The sequence below is a fragment of the Pezoporus flaviventris genome, unplaced genomic scaffold (assembly GCF_033815535.1).
Source record: "Pezoporus flaviventris isolate CSIRO_AGI_PZ_B2104156 unplaced genomic scaffold, CSIRO_AGI_Pfla_v1 ptg000081l, whole genome shotgun sequence".
NCBI classification, from domain to species: domain Eukaryota; kingdom Metazoa; phylum Chordata; class Aves; order Psittaciformes; family Psittacidae; genus Pezoporus; species Pezoporus flaviventris.
The window spans coordinates 3,849,886-3,874,536 of record NW_026892629.1 but is presented as its reverse complement, the minus strand read 5'-3'; the positions used below and the strand labels follow the sequence as shown (position 1 = coordinate 3,874,536).

Genomic DNA, 24,651 nt, shown 5'->3' with positions numbered 1-24,651 from the left:
TCTTTGAATGCATCCAGAGGAGAAGTGGAGGGGGAGGTGCTGATCTCTTCTTCCTGGGATCCAGTGGTAGGATATGTGGGGATGGTTCAAAGCTGCACTGAGGGAGGTTTTGACTGGACTTTAGGAAGCATTTCTTTACTGAGAGGGTCAAACACTGAACAAGCTTCCTAGAGAGATGGTCAGTGCCCCAAGCCTGTCTGTGTTTAGGAGTCATTTGGACAATATCCTTAATAATATGCTTTAACTTTTGGTTGGCCCAGAATTGGTCAGGCCTAATTGGTCATTGCACTAGGTGATTGTTATAGGTACCCTTCAACTGAAATAGTCTATTCCATTCTATTCTATGCTACTCTATTCAGCTTCTTCTTTTTTTTTTTTTTTTTTTAACCCATATCCAGCATTAAATGAAAAGTATTGGACAGTATTTTCAGAAAGATATTAATGCTAATGCACCATGATTATGAAGGATTTCTGAGATGAGTAACTGTTGATTAGTAAACTGCACAGTATTATTTCCATGTTCACAAAGGTAAAAAATTAGAGCCTGAAAGACTTTGGCAAGAGCTGTCTGTGTGAGGAATGGAGCCTAAGGTTCTCTGAGACTGATGCTAGCCCTTAACAAGAAAATTAACAAGCCCTTAACTGTATGGCAGAGGGCAGGAAGGCTGAAACAGAGAACTCTCAGGGAGGGGAATTATTGTGGGAATTAAGTAACTACCTGACTTCTTTCTTTTCCACAAATGAGTTTTGCTGTCACTGTTACTGTAGTGGTGAGAATGATGCTGCAATGAAGGTGATGCCTCAGTGCTGCTCCTTCAAATGCTTACTCCTCTTGTGATGGTAGCAATGTGTTTCTGTGGTAATAAAGGGTAGTCTCTGTGAACATATTAATTAGTCTTCATTCAGGTGGAAGTTCAAAGTGTGTAGTAAAGAAAAAGTAATGTTTTGCTATCCTGTCCACTTGGGATGCTATTTGAATGCTAGTACTGTGTCCCTTTTTAATCATGTCTCTGTGCTGCATCTCTCAGCTCAGTTTGGATCTCCCCATCTCCCAGTAATTTGCTCTTAGCTGAAATAGCCTCTGACCAAAGATGCCAGGAGCATTGAACTCTGCTACTTCCCAGTATATTCTTGATAGCTTTCTCCTCTTCGTGCCATAGTGCTTGTCCTGTTCACTGTAGTCTCTTTGGTTCACAGAGAAGGAAGGGAAGAAAATGAGACTTAAAAATAGACTCTTAAGTCCATTCTCCCCACTGCCAGATTAAACCCTTTTTCACTAGGAGTCTGAGACTGTCTATGCTAAGAGGACAGAGGGGCAGAATTCTTGGAAGTACTCAAAATTGAAACATATTTCCTTAAAGACTGATGGCTTTTTTCCTAATAATAAATTACACAGGTGCTACCGTGTTTTATAGGAGTAAGGAGTTTATGGACTGCAGTATTGACACAACATACATAATTGGTACAATTCCTATTTGTAGATTGATCCTCTCTGTTTCTAATTAATTGGAATTATAGGGTTTTTTGGTGATGTAAGTCTGCTTTTCTACCTTGGCATATCTTCTGTCCCTCAGCAGAAATACATGTTGTAATTTCTACCATATCTGGAAAAAAAAGAAAAGCTGATTAATTGTATGAATCATAATATTTAATAATAAAGTTACAATATATTAAGTACATACTATACAGAGTAGTCTTTCAGTTTGTAGTTTCAAATTAATTAGATAATTTAACTTTTTTTCCTTAGCATCCATCATTTATTGATCACGTTTACTGAAAAGAGATGAATGTTACAGATATTTATATGGATCTGTGGTAGTTTTTCCAAATCATAAAAGAAGGACTCATGCCTGTAAATGTAGTTTATTACTCAACATACTCTTGGTGTTGCAAAGAAAAATGGCACTTAGGAGTCTTGGTATTCACTTACACTGACCAAAACCTGTCTTCTTGTTGGGTCTGGTAGCTGATTTTGGACAGCAAAACATGAACACTGGGTACTTGGTAACTTGGTGAGTTTTTTCTCTTCTGCTTGATTAAGGGAAACTGTAGATCCCCAGCAGTTGGTTGTTTTGGGTGTGGGGGTGATACTTGAAGAACTTGCCCACTCAGCTGAAATACTTCATAGAAAATTTTGCTTTAATGAAATACTACTTGTAAGCACTTTCCACTAAGAGGTAAAACTACAAACATTTATTTACTTTAGCTATCTGTTGCACTTTGTCTGTGGTGGTTTTTTTTTCTGAGATGAGAAAATTCTAGCACAACTTTCTAAGGGTTTTTTTTTGTGTTTTTTTTTTATTTTTTGTGGTTTTTTTTGTTTGCTTATTTCCTTTTTTGGTTTGGTTTTGGGTTTTTTTGGGGGTTCTTGTTAACAGTCACGGATAATTACTGGGAGAAAAATAGCTTAATTCTTGTTTTTAATGAGTCTGTTGGGCAGAGGCATAGAAGGTCTTACAGATCTGGTAAGGATGATAAGCAGCTGAGAGTTGCAGAGGTGAAAGAGGAAAAAGCAGTAAAGGTTATAAAGTAATTTAAAACCAGGGGCGGGGACAAATCTAGTAAGTGCCGAGTTTAAGATGAATCATTCTTTAATGCTTAAATAAGAAAAGTCTGTATTGCCAAAAAGTGAGTATTGTTTTTAAAGGCAGAATTTGTTGCAATACAAGTGAGCTATTGTGGAGAAATAATTTTGATCAATCTCACTGAAGCAGGGACATATGAATAGGTCAGCCCGAGGCCAAATTTCATATCAGTGCAAAGGAGTTTTATGTAAAAGAAAATCAAAATCAAACAGCTTAATTTGTCTGGAGTTTTCAGTTTAAATGGTATGTGTCACAGAAAATCAGTAGAAGGAAAGTTAGTCAGTGAGACACTGTAATACCAATGGACAAACTCTGATTAAGGTCTAGACTATAGAACACATGAATGAAGAAAGCATAGAGACAAGTTGGGTAAGTAGACTAATTGTATCAGCAAACACTGCTGTGGCTGACAAAATTGGTATTTCATGCCTAAGTAAGGGTAGAAAAAGGACTGCTGCAGTACTACTTAATGAAGGCTGTGAAGGCAATACTAAACATCACAGTGAAAAAATAAGCTGTGGCTAGCTTCCCACAGTCTTTGTAACTGTCATGATGAAGTAGAATCTGTTTTTTAAGCGTCCTTAAATGTTCTTCAAAAAGCAGTCTAATTGGAGAACTTAGAATAAGAGAAGCAACTTAAAATGTTGTGAGAAGAGTGCAAGACAGGTTAGTTCAGAATACTGTTGTTTAAAGATTGTTCTGTGAAGTGGCAATAATATTCTCACTGTTTCATGTGCTTGTAAGAAAATCTGGTAAGACAGTCAAAAACCTAAAGTGATCTCTAAAGGAGGAAATATATTTTTATCTTTTCTTCTAAATCTGTAGAAGCTTGTGCATGCTAGTTCTAAAAAAATAATAAATCTTAGAGTATCTAAAAAGGTAGCATTAGAAACTGAAAGATATCATATAAAAACATCTTGTTCCATGAAGGAACTTTGCATATTAACGCAAGGCAAAAGAAAGAACAAGAACCAAAATACTGACCTTCCATACCAAGAAAATGACTGTACTGAAGGCTTTAAAAACAATGAGAAGCTTTTTCAAATGCTTCAGGATAATAAAGCTGGTAAGCAATTGAGATGTAGTAGGAGCTCCAAGGACAGTAAATCCATAGCAGGTGAATTCTGTGGCTTGAGCTCCTTACAGAGGGACATAAAGATGTAGTTGCCATGTTAGAGCTTTTCTTTATTTTAGGAGCTGGAGGAACTTCTGAAGGAAGAAGAATTCTAAAAGAACAATTTAAAAACCCTGGCAAACTCGCTTCCTAGCTTTTATTGCTGAGCACAATGTAATACGGTAAGGAATATCCCTTTGGTCAGCTGGGGTCAGCTGTCCTGGCTGTGTCCTCTCCTAAACCCCTACCCACTATGGGGTGGGCAGTGTGAGAAGCAGAAAAGACTTGACTGTGCAAGCATTGCTCAGCAATAGCTGAAACATCCCTGTGTTATCAACACAGTTTTCAACACAGATCCAAAACATAGTCCCACACAAGATACTGTGAAGAAAATTAACTCTATCCCAGCCAAAACCAGTACACTAGTTTGTCATATTAGTTTATATTGTATATCATAAGTGAAATCTGAAAAACACAAACAGTTGAGAATTCGACAAACCCCTGCCAAGTTTGGTTTTTGTAGCCAAAGTAGAGCACTACTATTTTTGTAAGAATTAATGGTAGGAACAAAACCCCAAAAGTTGTTTTCATGCTCATAATTCTTTAATCTCCTGTGTTTTACAGAAGATATATAATTGCATTCATGGCCTGTTCATTCTGTACTACTTAGAAATGATTTTTTTTTTCTAAGTTTTCTTATATTGGCCCCTGTAAAATATCCCCAAGTCCAAAAAGATCAGGTTCAGAATGGGGTAGGGATAGGTTCAGAATGGGATAGTTTTGTGTATTCTACAGTTGAATGTCCTATTTAGTCTTTCTTTTTAAACCATTATAAATGGTTTTAAAACCAGTGAATGCTTACCATTCAGAGGGATCCCATCTGGCTTTGAAAAGCATTAATCGGTATGTGTTCCAAATGATGCGACACAGGTTTTGCTAGGACTCCAGCACCGTATGCTAACTGTAGTGGGCTTTTCCACATATGGGTCTTCAATGCAAAAGAAAAAAAAAAAAAAAAAAAAAAGTTTTGTTGAAATTTCCCCAGTTCAAAGCTCATCAGAGCTGTAGTTCAAAACAAGAATGAAGCAGTAATGCAAAGCATATTACTGCAGTTTATGTAAGGATAACATTCAGGAGCAGATGTATTTGTTTAATGTTTAAACAGCTTAAATCCTCATGTTCTCTCTTACATCAGCAGTTGTGTTTGCCAGCCCTTTGCAAGTGCTTACAGCTGGACAGGTTCCTGTGGATTTTCTTTATAGTGGTCACCTTACTGTTCTGAAGTAATATTTCTGTAATTCCACCATGCACTCCACAGTACACCTCATTCAGGAAAAAATCTAGTGGAAAGTACCACAAGTTTTTAGGAGAATCATATAACGAAAAAGAGATATGATAACATATCGAAAGAGGGTGGTTATGGTGTTGTTTAAATATTGTTTGGTTTGGCATAGTTAGAAGTCCTTTAGTTATATATGGGGATCAGAATGCTTTCTATTAGAATCTGCAAGAAAACATAACTTTCCTTTGATAGTCATTCACTTGGAATCACTTGTCTCATTCATGATCATCATCCAAAAAGAAGCATACTACTTTCAAAAGTAGTAAAGAAAAAAAAATCATCTTAAGATAATGTGCCATCTCACTTCAGCGCTCTTTTAAAAAATAGCTTAATTTAGATTTTTATGTTGTACTTTTTGAGTACTTGTGAAGAATGGGTTTGACAGACCACTGTATTTCATCCTTTTAGCAGATTGGCGGTAATGTTTTCACTCAGTAATGCCACCTTTGCTTGATCAGAACCAAGAGTAACATAATTTTGAGAATTGCTTTGCAGCTAGGTTTGCCATTGGCATCAGACATTGAGTTCATGAGGCTTCTTTTCATATTCTAATCTGTTTACTGAAGGGCTACTAGGTTACGCAGCAGCTCTATGATACTGACAAAATCTAAACCAGAAAGACAGTGGTCGTACAAGTTTTCAGACATCAGAGGTCAGATCACTGTTGTGTGCGATGAAATTTAAAACAGATATCATTTCATGATTTAAAATCAAAAGTCACCTGTGGTATCGTATTAGAATCTATAGCACATTGCCAGTCTGCCTGCTTATAGATAACTTAAAGATACTGGTTCAGTGTGTTTCATCTTTGAGAATATTCCTGTAAAAGCCAAACCTTTTTCTCCAGCTATCTTGTTAGTTATTAAGCACAAAATACCTATATTAAGAGATGAAGTCTCAGTTGCAAGTACACTTTGAAAAGTTAGTAGAACACAGTCATCTTTGTGTTAAAGTAGAGTAAGTACAGTGTTACCGGCCTCTCATCTAGTCTGAATCCCTTATGGGCTGCGGTATGCATAACTGTTACTGAAACTACAGGCATGGTGTAGAGTTTCCACTTAGTTAAGACAGTAAGAAAAAGACAATAAAAACTTAAAATGACAAATATACCTTCAAGGTAATCAAATTTGTTATTATTGTGTGATTTATTAGTAACCATTGCTCTGAAAATGACTGGTCTGTTTAAAAGTATACAAGATGATGTCTTTAGCAAATTGTTTCTTGTCCAAAAATGACAAGCATGAGAATTACAGGAACCATAGAAAAGCAATGGCTAGAATAAGCAATTTCAGTTTCAAGTGAAATTGGAAAGAAGAAAATGACAAAAGCAAGTTAATCAGAACTGAAGAGATGAAGCCTTATTTGGCTTAAGCTGTAGGGTATAGTTGTCAATGACACAATAGTATTTGCTAAACAGTTCGTTAAGCTGACATTTGCCTGTATTCTTAGGGGGAATGAGCTAGTTGAGATAGAGTTTGACATGCCTAGCCCTTGACATTTTAATGCAAGTTTAAGCACTGCATTTCAAGCAGCTCTTGTACTCATTAGCAAGGCACAGAAGGGAGTTGTGCTTTCACTTACTAAATGATTAATTTATTAAGATAGTGAGATATTTATTAGAAATACAGCAAAGCTTGCCAAGTACACTATTTCTTATATACAGTTGTCATAAATATGTATTTATGATGAAAAATTGGACGCTGGGTTCTGGCATATGCTTCCAACTACTGTTCTAGTTTTGAAACCAACTCTAAGAAAATTCATGGAACTTTTGTCTTTAGGGATTAAATATAAGATGCCAAGAGATTAATTAATCAACAGTAATTTTACATCTACTGCAAATGAGCTATTTGCCACAGATAATTAAAGCTGTTATGGGGCAGGAGAATTATGACAGCTACTGAATTACCTGTGGAAAAATTGATGTTCAGTATTGTCCATCTTCATATTGATGTGCTTGCATAACTTGAGAATGTAAATCATGTTAAGCCTGACACATCTATCGTCTCCACTGCTGACTATCAAGTAGCAAGTCTTTTTGTGTGGGTCAGAAGCTCTTCTCTCCTTTATGCTGCTATCTGAGATTAAATTTTAGTCAAAAATTGACCTTTCTTGACAATATTTTTGGTTCAGTCTACTTTGTTACATAGAGCATCAAGTTTGAAGCCCAAAGTCGTCTTGATCTGATGTCTGAAATAAACTACTTAGTACTTGAACAAATTGAGTTCTTTACCACTACTAGCCAAAAATTATTGGAAAGTGATGTTCCTCCTCCATCCTTGTGACAAATTACACTAAGTAGCTTACATGTTTTATGAAAGAGTAAAGTTTTCCAGTTTAATCTAACATTCAGTATATAGATATGCATCAGTGAAAAGCATAGTGGTTAGCGATGCTGTTTTCCTGAAAGTGAACATAAACCCTCCATAGCCAAACAGCTGGGGTTTTTTGTATCCTAAAAGCAGCTTGAGATTGACTGCACTCAAATTGCTTGGCAGAATAGCTAACTTCAAATACCAAAGCTCCAAATAGAAAAATACACCACTTGGATTCATACACGGATATTTTAAATTTGAATGAGAGTATGGAGCATATTTAAAATTCTTAAGAAATTTGTTGAAGTTGCTAATTTTAGGTAACTCAGGAGTTGATAATATACTGTCATGGAAAGCAGCATCGTTTTTACTGTTGCATTAAGTAAAAAGCCAGAAGTTCTTGTGCTCAACAATGACGGTGAGGCACCATTTGGGCACAGTCCAGCGCCTCCAAGGGGAGCAACTACCCCAGTACAGCAGAGCCCTCAACTCAGGCTTAGCTCCAGAGGGAGGATGCAGCTTTTCATCTGTGAGGCTACAGTAACTGCCTGGGACCTTGCCGAGGTTAAGGCAGAAAGAGGTTGGTGTCCTTACCTGCAGAATGTTAGCCGTGGTTTATGATTTGTGTCACCAAGAACTGCAGGAGGATGTCAGCAGACTGTGCAACATCAGAGATGAAGGGAAAGAGATTAACTAACTTTTCTCTGGGACTCTGCAGCCTGAACCTGTACGAAAACAGAGGCAGGCAGAGTCTGTGCCTGTTGGTTCAGAAATAGAGACTCCCATGATGGTGAAGACTGCAAACTTCACCTTCTCTGCAGATTGGCAGCTTCATTATAGTTCAGTGTTTGGTAGCAGAAAATGGGCTAGGAGCTCTGTTCAATGAGATGTGAACCAGCAGTGCCTAAATTATCTAGGAGAACTGTGAGGAAACAATGAGTGTCAAAAGTGTTGTACACTAAGTTGAACATAAACCAGCAACGTGCCCTTGCAGCAAAGAAAGCCAACAATATCCTGGGCTGCATATAAAATGCTGTAAGAGATCTCTTTGAAATAAAATTCATCACCTAAATCAGGACAGCAGAGGTTTAATCTTATATCAACAACTGCTCAAACAGAAGTATGGCAGTGAGTGTGTCTTGGCGGAGGAAAACTAAGGCTATAATACTCTGTACTCCTTTGGCAGACTATGTAAGTGTCAGCATAGAATGTAGTCCAAAAGAGTATTTCTTAAAACACCTGAATGTTCTTCAAGCAGCTAATAAAGGAAGCCACAATTTAGTCCAAAACAGTGCACAGATCATGGTCAAGATTATTAACTGTTGAACATTTGTTATGTAAAAAAAACCCAGAAAATTCTCAAATGCAACATCCTAGAAAATAAAATTAGGAAAGATGGTTAAACAGCTAAAAAAAGTAATAATCAGGACATCCTAGAGTTCATTTAAAGGTAGCATTATATGAACATGCATGCCACACTGAAGAATGTTTCCAACAATTCTACATATTTAAACCATAAACTAAGGAAAGATAATAAATATTAAGAGTAAACTAGCATCTATTATAAATGAGAGTCATGTCTTTTCCTGAAAATGAGGAAAAGAGGTAGGAAAATAAGCTCCAGCAAATGAAATGTTAAACCACAATAAAGATGTGAAAGAGGTTCTCAGAGACTTGAGTTGAAATAAACCTCTTTTCAAAAACATCAGAGTCAAGAAGTCTGCCAGAGAACTGGTGGGCTGCGAGATGATCAAAGAGCATTCAGGAAAGATAAGGTCATTGCTGAAAAACTAGATTAATGATTTGGATCAGGTTTTGCTATAAAGGCTGTCAGGAGGGTTTCTGCACTGGAAGCATTATTTACAGGAGAGGCATTGGAGAAGCAGTTGCAAACTAGGTTGTTAACTGAGGAGGCGCAGAAATAATTGATACATTGGATAGTTAAAAGGAACTCAAGGTCAATATAGGTGGATTACAACAGTTATTACTTTACGCCTCATTTAAAATAATCTCAGTAACTGGGGAGTGTGGGGTGTCAAAAAAAAATCAGGTTTTTAGAAACAGTTCTTAGGTATGCAAGGAAACTACAGATCTGGAAGCCTGGTACCTGTGCCGAGCTATTAGCAAAGTAATGGAGAACAGTCTTGTAGAAAGATAAATTTCTTTGTTCCAATTTAAGAACTAGGAAGTATCAAGTGAATTTAATAGGAGGCAGGTTTAAAACAAGCAAAAGAAGGATCTTTTCCCCTACAACATGCAAATGAGGTGAGAAAATCCTTATTACATGATGGGTGTAAATTTTAGAAGATGACTTCAATTTAACATGAGACTAAGTTCATTGAAATGCTTTGAGCCTTACCAAGTATATAGAAACCTTACCAAGCATATAGAAACTATGCTGAGAAAGTATTAGGGATACTTGCCGTAGTGTTAGAATGGTGTTTTGGCTACTGTATAAGGTAGAGTACCACGCTAGATAGGTCTTTTGCATCTGACACTATTCAGATATTCTCATGTACTGAGATGTCCTTTGAATATCTTTAGTAGTGTCCATGTTCTTCAAGATACTTGTGGGAAATCTGTAAAATCGGAGAACTGTGTAATAGCAGCATTCGTTGGTAATGCAAAATTTAAGATAATTTGTTCTGATAGCAGCTTATGATACTAAATGAAAAACACTATATGAAAATTGGTGTTACAAAAAGCAAAGTAATATATGTAAGAAAAAAAGAATTATGCATGAATGCAGATGAGCTGGTGTTCGAATAAATTCTCTTCAGAGTAGAGAACTGAACTTGTAGCATTCTCAAAGGTCTCTGAAGAAAGTTGATTTAACATCATACTGATGTTCAGAAATGAAAAGATATTGAGTACTCACAATTTCCTTGAAAAACTAGAACACTGTCACTGAAATAATTCGTGATCTGAGTTACATGTTTAAAAGGAAAAGAAAAATAAAACCAACCCCCCCCCCAAAAAAAGCCCCAAAAAACAACCAAGAAAACAACCAGCAACCCCACCAGAACTAGTTATTTTTGTTGTTTTTTTTTGAAGAAACAAATTTCTTCCCACTGGGACAAGTGTCTGCAGTGATGAAAAACATAATGGTGGAAAAAGAGAGTAGACTAATAATAGAGAAAAGGGCAATCGGTAGACATTAAACACTATGACTCAGTTTTACTCTAACTCAGGAAGCATTTAGACTCTTCAGCCAGAGGAAGTGATGATTTTCCCAGTAACTGTTAGAAGTTTTCGTTCCAAACCACATTCAGAAAAGATAGATAACTTGGTAACTAAACTAACTTTAACATATATTATTGGATCCAATCCTGTTTAACATTTTTATTCATAGTTTGGATAATGAGGCAGAGTGTACCTTCAGCAAGTTTGCTTTTGACACCAAACTAGGAGGGGTTGCTGATGATGTCAAAGGGTCATGCTGCCATCCAGAGGAGTGTCTAACAGATTGGAGAAATGGGCCTCACAAAGTTCAGCAAGGAGAAGCGCAAAATCCCATACCTGGGTGGGACCACCAGTGGAGCAGCATGGGCTGGGAGCCACCCAGCTGAAAAAGGATTCAGGGGCCTTGGTGGGCACCAAGTTGAACATGAGCCAGCAACGTATCCCTGTGGCAAAGGTTAATGGTACCCTGGGCAGCATTAGACAAATTCTTGCCAGCAGGTCAAGGGAGGGGATCCTTTCCCTCTGTTCATTCCAGTGAAGGGCCATGAAGGCGATGAAGGGACTGGACATCTGTTCTGTGATGAAAGACTAAGAAAGCTGGGACTGATCAGCCTGGAGAAGAGAAGGCTCAGGGAGATCTCACCAATGTGTATCAATACCTGAAAGGAGGGTGCAAAGAGATTGGAGCCAGGCTTCTTTCAGTGATGCCCAGTGACAGGACAAGAGACAATGGGAACAAACTGAAACATAGGTGGTTCTATATGACTATCAGGAAACATTTTTTTACTGTGGGGGTGACAGAGCAGTGATGCAGGTTGCCCACAGAAGTTGTGGTCTCCATCATTGGAGATATGCAAAAGCTGTCTGTGTGTGGTCCTGCAGAGTTGGATCAGATGACTTCTGGATGTCCCTTCCAACCTCAACGATTCTGTGATACAATCTTTTTGAACATATAGTAATGCAGTTACTGAAAAATTTCATCCTACCCTTTTGCTTGAGTAGTTCTGACTATTGAACTGGTTGACAAATCAGATACTATTCAAAATGATTTTGCAAAATGTGAATTTGGCTTTCATTGTGTTAACTTTTAAATGTTTTGTAAGGGAATGCTCATTTTCCCCAGAAATCACATTTGTTGGAATATAATCCTGGGAATATTTCTTTTTAAGGAAAAATTTTCTGAGGTTGATATCTACATAGCTTTCATTTAGAATCCAAAATGGGAATTACCTCACTCCTGGAATTGGTAAATAGAACCTGAGCAAAATTTGAGGTTGTCCCCTCACGGGGACTTGGATTATCCAAGTTGTAGCAACCCAATGCGTGGAGTAAAGTATTAATATTTTCCTGGTGGGCTCAGTTTTGGATCTTAGCTCTGCTGTCGAACTCTGCTGTGGCTCATTCTGCAATATGTTTACAACTAGTACGGGACATCAGTGCCTTTGCTGCCCGTGTGAAACTGGGGCTAGTCTTTGCAGGACTCAGAGCTATACATGAAGTACTGTGATGATCTTGGATGGCGTATATTGGATGGATTTGAGGTCTGTGTTCACTGGAACAGTTTTCAGCTCTTATTCAGAAATGTTTGGAGGGTAGGGACCATGTTAATGTCTTGACTGAAAATGTGCTATTACACAAAGTGTCTCACAAATAGGTGTTAGACTCTGGAGAGAGATGAAAAGAGAATGTATGCTCTGGAAAAACACAGTGGTGTCTCATTGTGAGAGTCATACTGAAAATATTGTAAGTCTGATTTCTACTTAAAGTTCCTTAAAAAAAAAGTTATTTAAAATTCTTACTGTTTATTCCTGATTAATGACAGATGTTCCGAAAATACTCTTTGTTTCTTCTTTATTGTCTTTTCAAGGAGTAAGAACAACTCAGTTGGACATTTTTCAAGTTGTCTCTAGGTGTTTCTAGGGAGAAATTAATGATTTCATCACAAATGTTGGGAGGAGGAGAAATAAGTTAGAGTAATTAATTTTGTCTATGTAAAATTTTCCTTTCAGATTCATTTTGATAAAAATACCCAGTTTTAATTTTCTAATCATCTCAGTATCATTTTGGTGTACATGTTTGAACAGGTGCCACATTTCATGCAGGACATAGCTGCATTTCAATAATTCTTAGAAATTATTTGTTGTTTTAAAATGAAATCATGAAACAAGCATGAAAGACAATATAAATGGAAGTCATCATCCCTACTAGTTTAGCCTTGACAAATAGATATGCTGCTGGCAGATAAATCCATGAAATCTTTTAAAAAGGGTGTGTATGCTGAAAAGGATGCCTCTTGTTTTATTTTGTTAATCTACAATATAATTCTGTAAAACTACCACTCCCAGGTGTCTTGATATGACTGCTATTTGTCAGCTGTGTCATGTGGGGTCAAGCTGTATCTGTTATTCATACTTCTAACTTTCTGTGGGCTCTTGCTTATTCTGATACATGGTCTTTTACCTGCATTTCTCTCCCTACACCCTGTAAAACTTGATTTTTTTGTCTTTTTGAGAAGGTAGTCAGACTGCCATGCTGCTTATAGCTGCTGTTTCAGGGTGAGTTAGGGGATAGTTTGAGCACAACTCGAGACATATTTCTTTTTTATCTTCAGAATATCAAAGTTCAGTCTTTAGTATTCTACCACTTTAAGCCATAACCCATTTATGATTGATTCCCGTAAGAAAGAAATCTCCTGGATACTATTTAAAGGGAGTAGGTGAGAATGTGAAAAAAACACTCAAAAAAATGTATTTCCTTGCTCATGGGTAAATATTGTGCGAAGAAGTCTTTAAGCATGTGTTCTTACTAAAATCTGGGTTTGTTTGGAAAGGTCTATCAGTTTCCACTGGACCTGTTGCCACCATCTCCAGGCTTCTTTCAAAGTTTGCTCTCCACACATGTTCTCTTTTATTTTTCACCAAGGACTTGCTTTCTCTGGCCGTGTGTTTTTGTCCTGGTTATAGCCAGACATTTCTCATTCACCATCTCCTCCTTGCTTCTTCTGCTATTTTTATAATGATGTTTTGTTTGGACCCTGTCTTTTTCATAGCATTTTATTCTGTTTGTTTTCAGCCAACTGTCTCTTTTAATTTAATTACTTGTAGTTGGGAGCAAAACTGGGTCAGAGCTTGAAGTGTGAGTGTTGTTGAGTGTGAGTGTTGATCTCAGGGTGAGGTAGCAATATCACTTATCCCTGGAGATAACATGGCAGAATCCAAGAGGTACCGATTCATACTTAGGCAAGATTTGTCTGATAGTTCCTCCAGGAAGAGTGGCTCCTAGTAATTTTCTGTACCTCTGGATACAGTGGATGAGGATGCTGTATGTGATGGGATTTAGGGTATCCCTGTGGGTAGTTAAAATAAGTAAGTTAATACTTGCACATAGCCAGTGCCAGAGTGCAGTTGTTCAATAAGCCTTCTATCCAGAACCTGTAGGAAGAGCTACTGCTTTGCTGGGAACAGTAGATTTGCTCTCCTTGGTGTGCAGCAGCCACTGCTGAGTAAGTGCCAGCTGGCATTCTGAGTGCAGCTGTTTGCCTAAAACAGTGATAATATGATCATGTTGAATGATAGAAAATGGCTGCGTGGCCTGACCTCTCACTCAGAGCACCGAGGAAAGGTGCACGACATGCTCATTGCAAAGAATAAATATTTCTCTTACTTGTTCTAATGTTCTGCACATCTGAACATTCTTTCAGTATGCCAGCCTGTAATAAAAATGGCTCAATTAAAATTTAACACTTCAGAATACAGGAAGATTAATGGTTTCTTTCCTCCTTCCTTTTAGGTGCTCATTAACAGTGTTTTGCTATACCTGACATTCTTTTTGTAGGCCTTTTCCAAGAGCAATTCTGTGACAGACCATCTGTTTTATTTTGTGGATTTACAACTAATGTAGGCCTTGATCAACTAAAAAAGATAGGAGGGGAAGAAGAATGGCTTATTTTTGCTGCATTGTTCTTGATGATGCAGTTGGGGTCAGAGAGACTTTGTGAAAAGGCCACAGGACACACTTACCTAGAAGATTTCTAGACTGTAGGATAGGACAGGCAGAGAAAGGGGAGCAATTGTTATGGAAACCATAGTGTAAGCAGAGATTGGTAGCATCGTTGGAAAAGCAAATGCTGAACAGATTTCTCAGAAGTGATAAAGATTTTCCTTAGGGACCAGATGAAGATAGTTGCAACCCAGGAAATTGCTTCAACTCACTGAGAGCAAGATTCAAAAGGAATGGCGTATTGTGTAAAGAGACAGTGGAAAAGGGAGATGCTTTATGAATGCTTATTTTGTCTCAACTAGCTGTAGTTTTCAGTATTTCAAAAGTTACCCTATCCTGGCTTTAGAAAACGCCTAGTTCAAAAGTCTTTTGATTATGATTGCTCTGACAGATCCTCCAGACTAACCCGTGTTGAATTCTGAGTCCTATTCCAAGTATCCATTCCTTTGAGTCAATTTTTTTTAATCCTTTGGTTGTCTGATAACTTGAAAATACCTATTTTATACTAGATGAGGAAAACTCAGTTCCCTGCAGCATGGACACTGTTGCTGGGCCTTTGTACATGTGTGGAGTTTGTGCTACAGCCTTTCTGTGGCTGCTTTTGTTTTGAGGAAAGCTGATTCCCTTTCCTCAAAACATTTTTCCTATAAAGCAGCTCCATAAATGGGGTCTGTGGGTACCTGGAATGTTTTTGGGGTAAATCTGCTTTCTAAAGAAAGAAGATATATCACATTTACAGAGGCATTCCCACACTGTCTGTAATGATATTTGTTGCTATAATCATGGCAGCGTTGCTGTCATTGGATTCCTTATTGCTTTACTAATTCTCTCTTCAGATTCACACTTCTCTAATTAATGGACGGCCTAGTGCTGATGATCCTTCACGTGTACTACTAGAATTCACCTCTGCTCGCTTTATTCGCCTGAGATTTCAGAGGATACGGACACTAAATGCTGATTTAATGATGTTTGCACACAAAGATCCAAATGAAATTGATCCCATTGTTACAAGGAGGGTAAGTTCTGCCAAGACAGTAGAAATGCACGTGTAGAGGTTCTTACACTTATAAATGCTGTACCTGCCTTTGTTTGCCATAGGAATTTTTGGGAGATGATGAATACCTGTTGTTATCTGTCGAAATCCTGGTTTTAGAGGATTCCCTCTTCACAGTATTTTGTTATCTTCTCTATAGCAGAAGCAACAATTTTATTTTTTCTGCCTACTGGTGTTACTGACATATATAACATGCTTACTAACCTAAGCACACAGCTCCTTTGGCTGCAAATGTTTGGATGTAGGTAATTGGCAACTGTTTGCTGTTAGATGATGCCCTCTTGCCTCTTCAGCTGCTCAGTCTTGAGCTACCTTTAATGTTGAACACTTGTTTTCTACTAGTGGTACGCTAAGTAGTAGTCAGACCTGCATGCAACATCTTTAGCATTATTATATAATTGTGGCTAACAGTAAAAAATTTACACTGTGCTTTATCTTAAAAGAATGAATGCAGCACTCAAACTTACAACATACCCTGGTCTTCTCCACTGTTCCTTTTGTGTGCACACACCTATCTCCTTTCTGCAATCTGTACTTTCTTCCTATGCCACATTTCCACATTTTCCTGCTGCTCAAACGTTGCATGTTTCCCTTTGATTTTTCTACAAAGCATACTTAAAAGCTGCTTTGGGGGATGTATACCTTTCGACAATTTTTCTTTCTGTTCACTTCCTCTTTCTGTTGGTCATGTTATTTTTCTTTTGGAAAGTTTAGGGTACCACTACAGTAAGTCCTGTTATGAAGGGAAAGTAATGCTATTCTTGGCTTTAGTTAATACAATTTATTAATGATGGAAAACTGCAAATAAAAATTGCTTCTTCTGTTTCCCATTTCTATTTTCCATTTCTTCTGCTAAATACATAGAGTGCTGTCTGTTTCTGAAAGTTTGGAATGTGCCATTCTGTTTTGTATTACAAACTTGGAAACTCTTCTAGTTGAGCGCAGGTATTGGAGCTTCACTAATCGTGGAAACTTGTGTGTTTATGTAGGAGAGCACATTTAGCACATTCAATAGCCTAAGTGAACACAAGCACAAAATTAAATTCACACTTTAAAAATCCCTGCATACTCATGAGAACCTAGTTCAGGATGATCCACTAATCATCCTGATTTAGTTAAGTAGAGAATAGTTTCTCAGACTAACAAAGAACAGTAACTTTTGTATAACATTCCTCCATGAATCTGCCCTCAGAGGAACAAGGAGCAACTGAAACTTGCCATCTTCATCTGGCTTTCCCCATAGAAAACATTAGGCAAGCCACTATCTCACGAAATGGGAAACAGGATAGCCACAAATGATACATTTTCTATACGGTAGAAGACTAGCTGTGAGTTACACAAGTTCCTGTTTGTTTGGTGTATTTGTTGATGATTTGAAAAAGAGGTTGAGCACAGAACCAGCAAATTTGCAAACAGCATATGTTTGTTTTGGTTAGCCAGTTGTTAGGACATTTCAGGACCCTTGCCAAAACAGGTGAAAATAGACAAGACGGCATATGAGATACACTTTCTGCAGATGTTGTAATACGTGATTATAAATATCTTTCCATCCTTCTTTCTGGTAATGGCTATTAATCCCCACCAAAGAAGAATCAGAAATGGTCAAATGGCAGAGTATCACTTCAAATGTTATTAATTTCAGTAATGACGATTATTCCATAGTCATTCAAAAGGCCAATAGAGAAAAACTGTTCTTTCCACAGTCCAGTGAATACCCAAGTAAGACCCAGCTGAGGTGAACAAAGGTGTTTCATTCTTAGTTTTTGTTGTAGCCTTTCTCTTCTCCCCATCATCATGCCTTTTCCTTTTCATGTTTTCTGAAGGGAGCAAATTTGATAGCATTTGACTTTTCGTTTTCTGGTGTGCATATAGCCTTTTCCTATTCTTGTGTTTGGTGTATGCTGTGTATAAATTGACATGGCTCTTGTGACTTCAAACAAATGGAACTGTGCCAATTTATACCCTTTCTTTCACGAAGCCTGAATCTGTTGATCAAGAAGTGGCTTGGATTACATTTTCTGCTATATTTGTAATAGATCAAAAAAGAAATAAAACAGGATCTGACAGTTTTGTCACCAGAAATGAATCCTGTAGTTTAGCACCTGCATTTTACAATCCACTTAGCAATTCAATTTTTGCTTTGTCTTACAGTATTACTATTCTATAAAAGATATCTCCGTTGGAGGCATGTGTATATGTTCAGGCCATGCGAAGGCTTGTCCATTGGATCCAGCGACCAATGTATGTATTTTTCAATTTCCTATTTTTTTCTTTTTTCTTCTTTTAATGTGCCTTATGATGTGCCTTATTCATAGGGTGGAACATGAGAGAAAGTTCTTGATACTCCTCAGAGTTCTGTGAATTTAAGTCTGTTCTTCACCTAGAACAGTCAGAAGCAGTGTCAAGATGAAACAGTGCTGGCAACCAGGATAGCCATTCATACAATGTCAGTGGAGGCTTTTACTGAAAGAGTAGATTTCAGATAATTTAGTCTATATTGAAAGTTTCCTATGAACAACAGAAATTTGGGTTACATTATGTAGCTGTAGAGATGAGCACTAACAGTCAGTCTTTCTTCTTGATATTAATCAAGGTCTTTCCTAATTGACTGTCAAGTGTTTAATCCATACTTGCAAATAAATGATGGCTATGTAATACTGCATTTACTATGCTGGAAATGTTAATTGAGTAATCAGTTAAGCTAGTCTAGAAAGTCATGAGCTGTTTATAATGTCTTCCAATTTACAGCTTTCTTTTTGTGCCATTAGAAAACGCATAACCAATGTAATTGAAATATAGAAACATACATAATTTGTTTCTGACAGTCCAAATCTATGCACACATTACTACTTACAGAGAATTTCCAATCTGCTAGTATTACTGAAGTGCCACAACGTGGGATCTCTTCACATGCTATTCACTGAAGTAGGAGCTTTGTAAGATTTAGCAGAAAATCTTGTTTATATATGACATTAAGCCATTGTGTAGGAGCTGATAAAGAACCCTACACAAATGGAAGAAATCTTACAGAGAATGCATTTACAGTTCTAAGCAGTTTCCATGGATCCTTGTGAAAATTTTAGAAACTCCTTTGTTTAATATATCTAATCTTGTGATGATGTATATAGCAAGTGTTGAACTATTGTTTCAGATGGCCTTAGTTATTGAACTGCATCATTGCTTCAGTGCCATCTGTTAGAATTGGTCCTCCATCAGAAAATAAGTGCTGTTATTGCAATTAATACATAATTGAGCTCAGATATTTGGCTACTAGATAAAATAAAGGCATTTTGGCAAGTGTGGTGTCTTGTTTTGCAGGATAATAAATATGTATGTGCTGTCTGGCTGGTATAAAAAATAGCATAAGAGAAACAATTCAAGCCATAAGAGATTTGGAATACTTGCTTTAGCTCTTCAGGGATACTCTTTAGACTGAGCCATAGCAAACTAGGTGGGCTTTGGCTTATAAACATCATAGAATCATACAATAGTTAGGGTTGGAAAGGACCTTAAGATCATCTAGTTCCAACCCTCCTGCCATGGGCAGGGACACCTCCCACTAAACATGGCTGTAATTGTTAGCATAATAGATCTTTCCCCTAGCATTACAAAAAACAAACTTGCTTGAATTTACTGTCTTACTTTTCTGAAGCATTCCTTAAATTAATCTTGTTTTGCAAGATTGATGCTTTGTCCTGTGGGCCATAGAATTTGTCCAGGTTAGCTTGCTGTTTCTACCTTGAGTGGCACCACAAGGACCCCTCCACTGAACTAACGCTCCTCATGTCTCCAAACTACAGTTTCTTTTATCCTTTCCAAGCTGCTTCTGTGGCTCAGAGAGTTTGGGTATTCTCTACAGCAGTATTTTTGTGCTGTGACTAAGGTGATCTGCTGAGGAACTGAGGGTCCTGCTCTCATCTGTTAGTAGTTTTAAAACTGCTGCTATCCTGCACATAGAGTTAGTTATTCAGTTAGAAGGTTACATGATGAGTTGACTCATGCTATAAAAAATGACGCTAAAGTTTAAAGAAAAGCCAGTTTTCATTGGATCATCCAACAGAATTGATTTCACTCCGTAGCTGCGGGATTGCTGCATCTAAGACAAGGGTGGAGAATGGCTCGCTCCTAGTGTAAGCTAGCTGTCAGATTTCCTCTAATGGAAGCTGTATCTGAGGGCTACCAGCACTTTGGGTTATTTGCTGTATTGGGGAACTTTCATTATTCCATCATCCTTTCTTCAGCCAGCTGCAATTAGATTCTCCTAAATTCTTAAATTCTCCTTCGATTCTCTGGCCAACTGTCTTCTTTTGCATCATGGCTGTTTTCTTAAAATAGAGCTATAGAAATTAAACACACTCTTTTGTCTCTCACTTGGTGAATGCACGATACATAAATGAATTAAAATGGATAAACAGAGGAATTACAAAGTATAGCCATTCCTAATGTTAATATTTTCATAATTTGAACTGGAATGCAGATTATGTACATGGACAGATTCTTCAAATCATCACATTGTATAAATATTTGTTTTTCTTTTAAATTAGAAATCCATCTGTCAGTGTGAGCACAACACATGCGGAGAGACATGTGATCACTGTTGTCCTGGTTTCAATCAAAAGCCTTGGCATGCTGGCACTTTCCTGGTTAAGCATGAATGTGAACGTAAGTTAACAGCAGTACAGAAGAGAAAGTTTACTGCAACTGCTGGTGGAACTGAAATTGGGTTCTACATGATTTTGTAATTAATTTTGTTTCTGATCACATTTGTTTATGGATAAAATTTGATGTGATGTTATTCACTTATTTGGACTGGCTCAAAAGAGTTAACAGAAAAATTACATGTAGAATCATGCTTTTATTGAATTCAGAATATTTTATTGTAACATGCTGATACTGGTGGAATACTGTATAAAAATCATTTTGATTTCTTTAATTTTTATCATTATGGTGGTTTTGATAAAATAACAGGATTGATAATATCAAACTTTAACAGCACGGTTTTTGTAGGAGTGGGAATTTTATGTATGACAATGTCCAGCCTTGCTTAAACAAAATATTTCTACATGGTAAAAATCCAATTTGAGTTTCTCATTTTTTTAATGGAAAAAAACAATGTATCTAGTTTTCTAACATGGAATAAAAACATGCCTGGAAATATCACCTTCCCACAGGGTGGAAATTTCATTTTCATCTTTACTGTGGTAAGGACAGTTATAATTGAACTTTAACATCTTACTTGCAAGGGTCACATACCAGTTATATATCTGAACGTAATAAAGTCTAGCACTCCATTACATTTAAGTATTTATTCAGTTGTAGGATTGCAGCTATGGTTTTACCATGAATGGTTAAAAATAAATGAAAAGAAGCAGATATCCGCATATTAAAAGTAGTAATTGCTTATTCGTATCCCTTAAATAAAAGGGGTTTTTGTTTCAGTAGGGGCTGTGTCTGCACTGGGAATGCTTTCTGAACTGAAATCAGGATACATTTATTTTCATGTTTAATTTTTGAGAGACACTTCTTAAGCCCTGTTCAACCCTGAGTGAATTGTTGTACTTTCATGGTGGAAACAGTTCCCTGGGATCTGGTTCAGATGTGAGGAGAATGACTCCCTACAATGTTGACAAGCTTTGAATTTCTCTTTATGTGGAAATGTATGATTTAATACCACAGGGAGAGGGAGAGAGAGAGCTACCTCAGTTATTCAGCAACAGATTATTACATCAGCTCTCCTGCATGCGGACCTGAAGCCTAAGAGTTCAAATCTGAACTTCTAAGAAATTTTAAGATTGGAAATCCTTTTGTTCTGACCCAGTTCCTATGGAAAGCTTTCATGGAAATTATTTTAATTTGCTCATACCTTTCTGTTGCTTTTCTTATAATTCCTATTGTGTTTTAAATTAGCCAAGTCTTTCATGAACTGTTTGTGTATGCAGCCACAAGGTTTAACAAAAAAAAAAAATAAAATGAGCTATATCTGTCAAATTCCATACTCTCCCAGACAAAACATTGAGGAAAAAAACCCAATATACAGAATTCTGGGCTATGTTTGTGATGGGAGCACAGTATTTTTCACAGCTGAAGAAGTAAATTAGTGCTTGGATGTCCTCTCAGTTACAATGTGTGCAGCACCTCTGATAGAACGTTGAAAGACTCTTTTTTAATACCTTAGTAACAGCATGCCACCACTCACCAGGAAGTATTCACTAACACAGTTCCCTCTCTTTAGCATGCAACTGTCATGGGAAGACTGAGGAGTGTTACTATGATCAGGATGTTGCAGACAGAAATCAGAGTTTGAATGTCCATGGAGAATACACTGGGGGCGGAGTGTGTGTGAATTGTACCAGCTACACTGGTGGAATAAACTGCGAGACCTGCATCGATGGTTACTTCAGACCTAAAGGGGTAAACTTGTGTTCTGTTGTCACATTGCTGTAAAGCTCAGTGTTGAAACCATCACTTCAGCAGGGGAGTTAAGTTATTAAAAAGGGATGACACAGTTTGGGCTGCCATTTTATGAAGGTTAACTTCTAATTCTGACAATGTGGGAGTTTCTTTTCACAGCTGGAAATCTATGAAGTTAATGCACACAAAAATTGGGAATTGAATTGTGTTTATACGAAGGAATGCACTTGAGGTCAGGGCCCCCAGCTAGTATTTTAATTTAATTTAAAAGAGGATGTGATCCTGCAAACAGAGATTTTGCTTCAGTTTTGAATTTGAAGATTTGTTATCAGAGATCAAAGAAATATTGCTATATTTGATACTGGAGAGACTGTCATTTTTATTTTTTAAATGTAGAATTAATAACCATTGAAATTCTGTAGTGTCTCATGAATACTTTTCATTTTCAGTTCAGTGGGAATTGTTTTTTGTGTTTCGTCATATAAAGCTGTATTTTTATCTAAGTTGAAGCTGTCAGAAGATGAATCTTACATTAGGTTGTATTGCCAGTATGGACTGTGCTGTGCTTTCGACAGTTGCACTGTTGGTGTCTGCTTGAATTCTTGATGCTTTGTATAGTTTCAGTTGAGTAAATCATGGCCTTTAGTACGATTGATTTTCAATCCTCGAAACCAGAAAACATCAGCAAATAATAACGTTCTCCCCAATATACAGATTTTAGCCTTAGAGCTTGAGAAAGCTCTTCAGCAGGGCACACACTTGATTTTCTCCTCTGATTTGATCTATCATCGAATTAATAGGGATTTTTTTATATATGTGTGTATATAGCTAGTTCATGCCAAACTTTCAGTTCATATTCCCAGAGTGATATTAGACCAAGGCGTAAGTTTGTTTGAGTTAACATTGTCAAGAACAGAAGGAAATTGTTCCATTGTCTGATGTTCACTTTTTTCACTTAACCGTTTTTGTTCAGTTACTGACTAACTTCAGTTAGGTCTTTTAATCATGTTTACCAGAACAACTGAACTGCTTGTCAGTATTACTTTAGGTAGTGAATGCTTAAGGTGTACTTCATTACATTTATAGATTTTAATTATACAGGGGTCTGTTATTATCTCTACATCTGTTTATTTTAATTGAAAACATATTTGTATCTAAATTACCTACATGTTTCTAAATAAAACCCAACATGTAACTTTTAATAGCATAATAGACAAATAATAGACTAATAACTAATAATGGTATCGTTCGGGTTGGAAAGGATCTGTAAGATTATCAAGTCCATCCATTAAGCTAACACTGACAAGTCCACCACTGAGCCATGTCTCTAAGCACCTCACATCTTGCAAATATCTCAAGGGATAGTGACTAAACCACTTCCCTGTGCAGCCTGTTCCAGTGCTTGACAACCCTTTTGGTGAAATTTTTTTTCTGATAGCCAATCTAAACCTCCCCTGCACAACTTGAAGCCATTTTCTCTTGTCCTAGAGTGCATGAGCTAAGTTTGGCAACCATCTTGGTTTTGTTAAAGTGCAAGCTACCTACACAGAAGTCGTTCTCTCCTAGGTTTTGTTTATGAAGTAAGTCAAATTTTCCAATTATTAAAGGTAAGATTTTGTTTTGTCTTCTCTTTATTTTTATAGGTATTGCCAGATAGCCCAGATCCATGCCAGCCATGTTCCTGTGATCCAAATGGGTCTTTACATGATACCTGTGTCAAAGATGAGAAACATGCAGAAGGAGGTAAGATGCCCAAAAGATAGCAATATTAAAGATGAAATTAAGAAATATCAAAGAAAAGCTGAATCATATTTGTGATATCTCTTACAGAAAAAAAAATAAAAATATAATCCCATATTTTCTGAGCCTTCTTTCAGATTCATGGCTAGCAAATCTGGGTACATTTGGAAGGGTATTCCATGTGGAACATATTAGAGAATTTTTGCTTTAAAGAGCTTTCTTCTTTTACAGCAGAGATTAAAACTAGTACAATCATAACGTTTTAATCTTTTCCTCTATAAGCATACTTCCATTTGAAACCTAGGAAAAAATCTGCTGGAAAGGTGTCATATTTGTGTTTGGTCTATATTATTATTGTAGGATTGCAAGCTGTTTACCATAGTCCTGTAAATGCTATCTTCAAACAGCAAATAAGCTTGTTCCTTGTGCTCTGGAAAAAATAGATTGCCATATTTTTAAGTTTTTTGGGTTTTGGTGTTTCTTTTATTTTAATTTTTATTTGTTTTGGTTTTGGTTTTTGTTTTTTAATTTTTGTTGGCAAGCATCTGAAAATATTGTAGGAAGATAAGTACAAAACTCAAGGTCAGTTCTTAAGAGATGTTTTAATTGGGCTAATTACAAACCTGTTGACAAGATGTTGTAGCCATCTTTTTGGAAATAAAGATCAATGGAACATAAAAGCAACATAGCAGAGATAGCCCAGAGGTGTAAAATCTACTGTAATAGACATGTACTGATTACATCAGTTCAATAAAATGATACAGATTACTGTCACAGTAGTATATATTGTGGGTTGACCTTGGCCAGCTGCAGCTGCCCACCCAGCCGCTCTCTCACTGCCCTTCTCAGCAGAACAGGGAAGATAATAAGATGAAGCAGCTCATGGATCAAGGTAAAGACCAGGAGAT

At 37.0% G+C, this 24,651-nt stretch overlaps 1 protein-coding gene across 6 annotated transcripts in view; it reads left to right on the top strand.

The window, feature by feature from the left end:
- The window catches only part of LAMA2 (laminin subunit alpha 2), a 368,512-nt gene that overhangs the window by 126,744 nt on the left and 217,117 nt on the right, over positions 1 to 24,651 (top strand). For all 6 annotated transcript variants that reach the window (XM_061474973.1, XM_061474970.1, XM_061474968.1 and 3 more), the window contains exons 5-9: positions 15,375 to 15,554; positions 17,744 to 17,833; positions 20,137 to 20,254; positions 21,825 to 22,003; positions 23,647 to 23,746. In XM_061474973.1, coding sequence (XP_061330957.1) covers positions 15,375 to 15,554; positions 17,744 to 17,833; positions 20,137 to 20,254; positions 21,825 to 22,003; positions 23,647 to 23,746 — 667 coding nt within the window. The remainder of the gene's footprint in view (positions 1 to 15,374; positions 15,555 to 17,743; positions 17,834 to 20,136; positions 20,255 to 21,824; positions 22,004 to 23,646; positions 23,747 to 24,651) is intronic.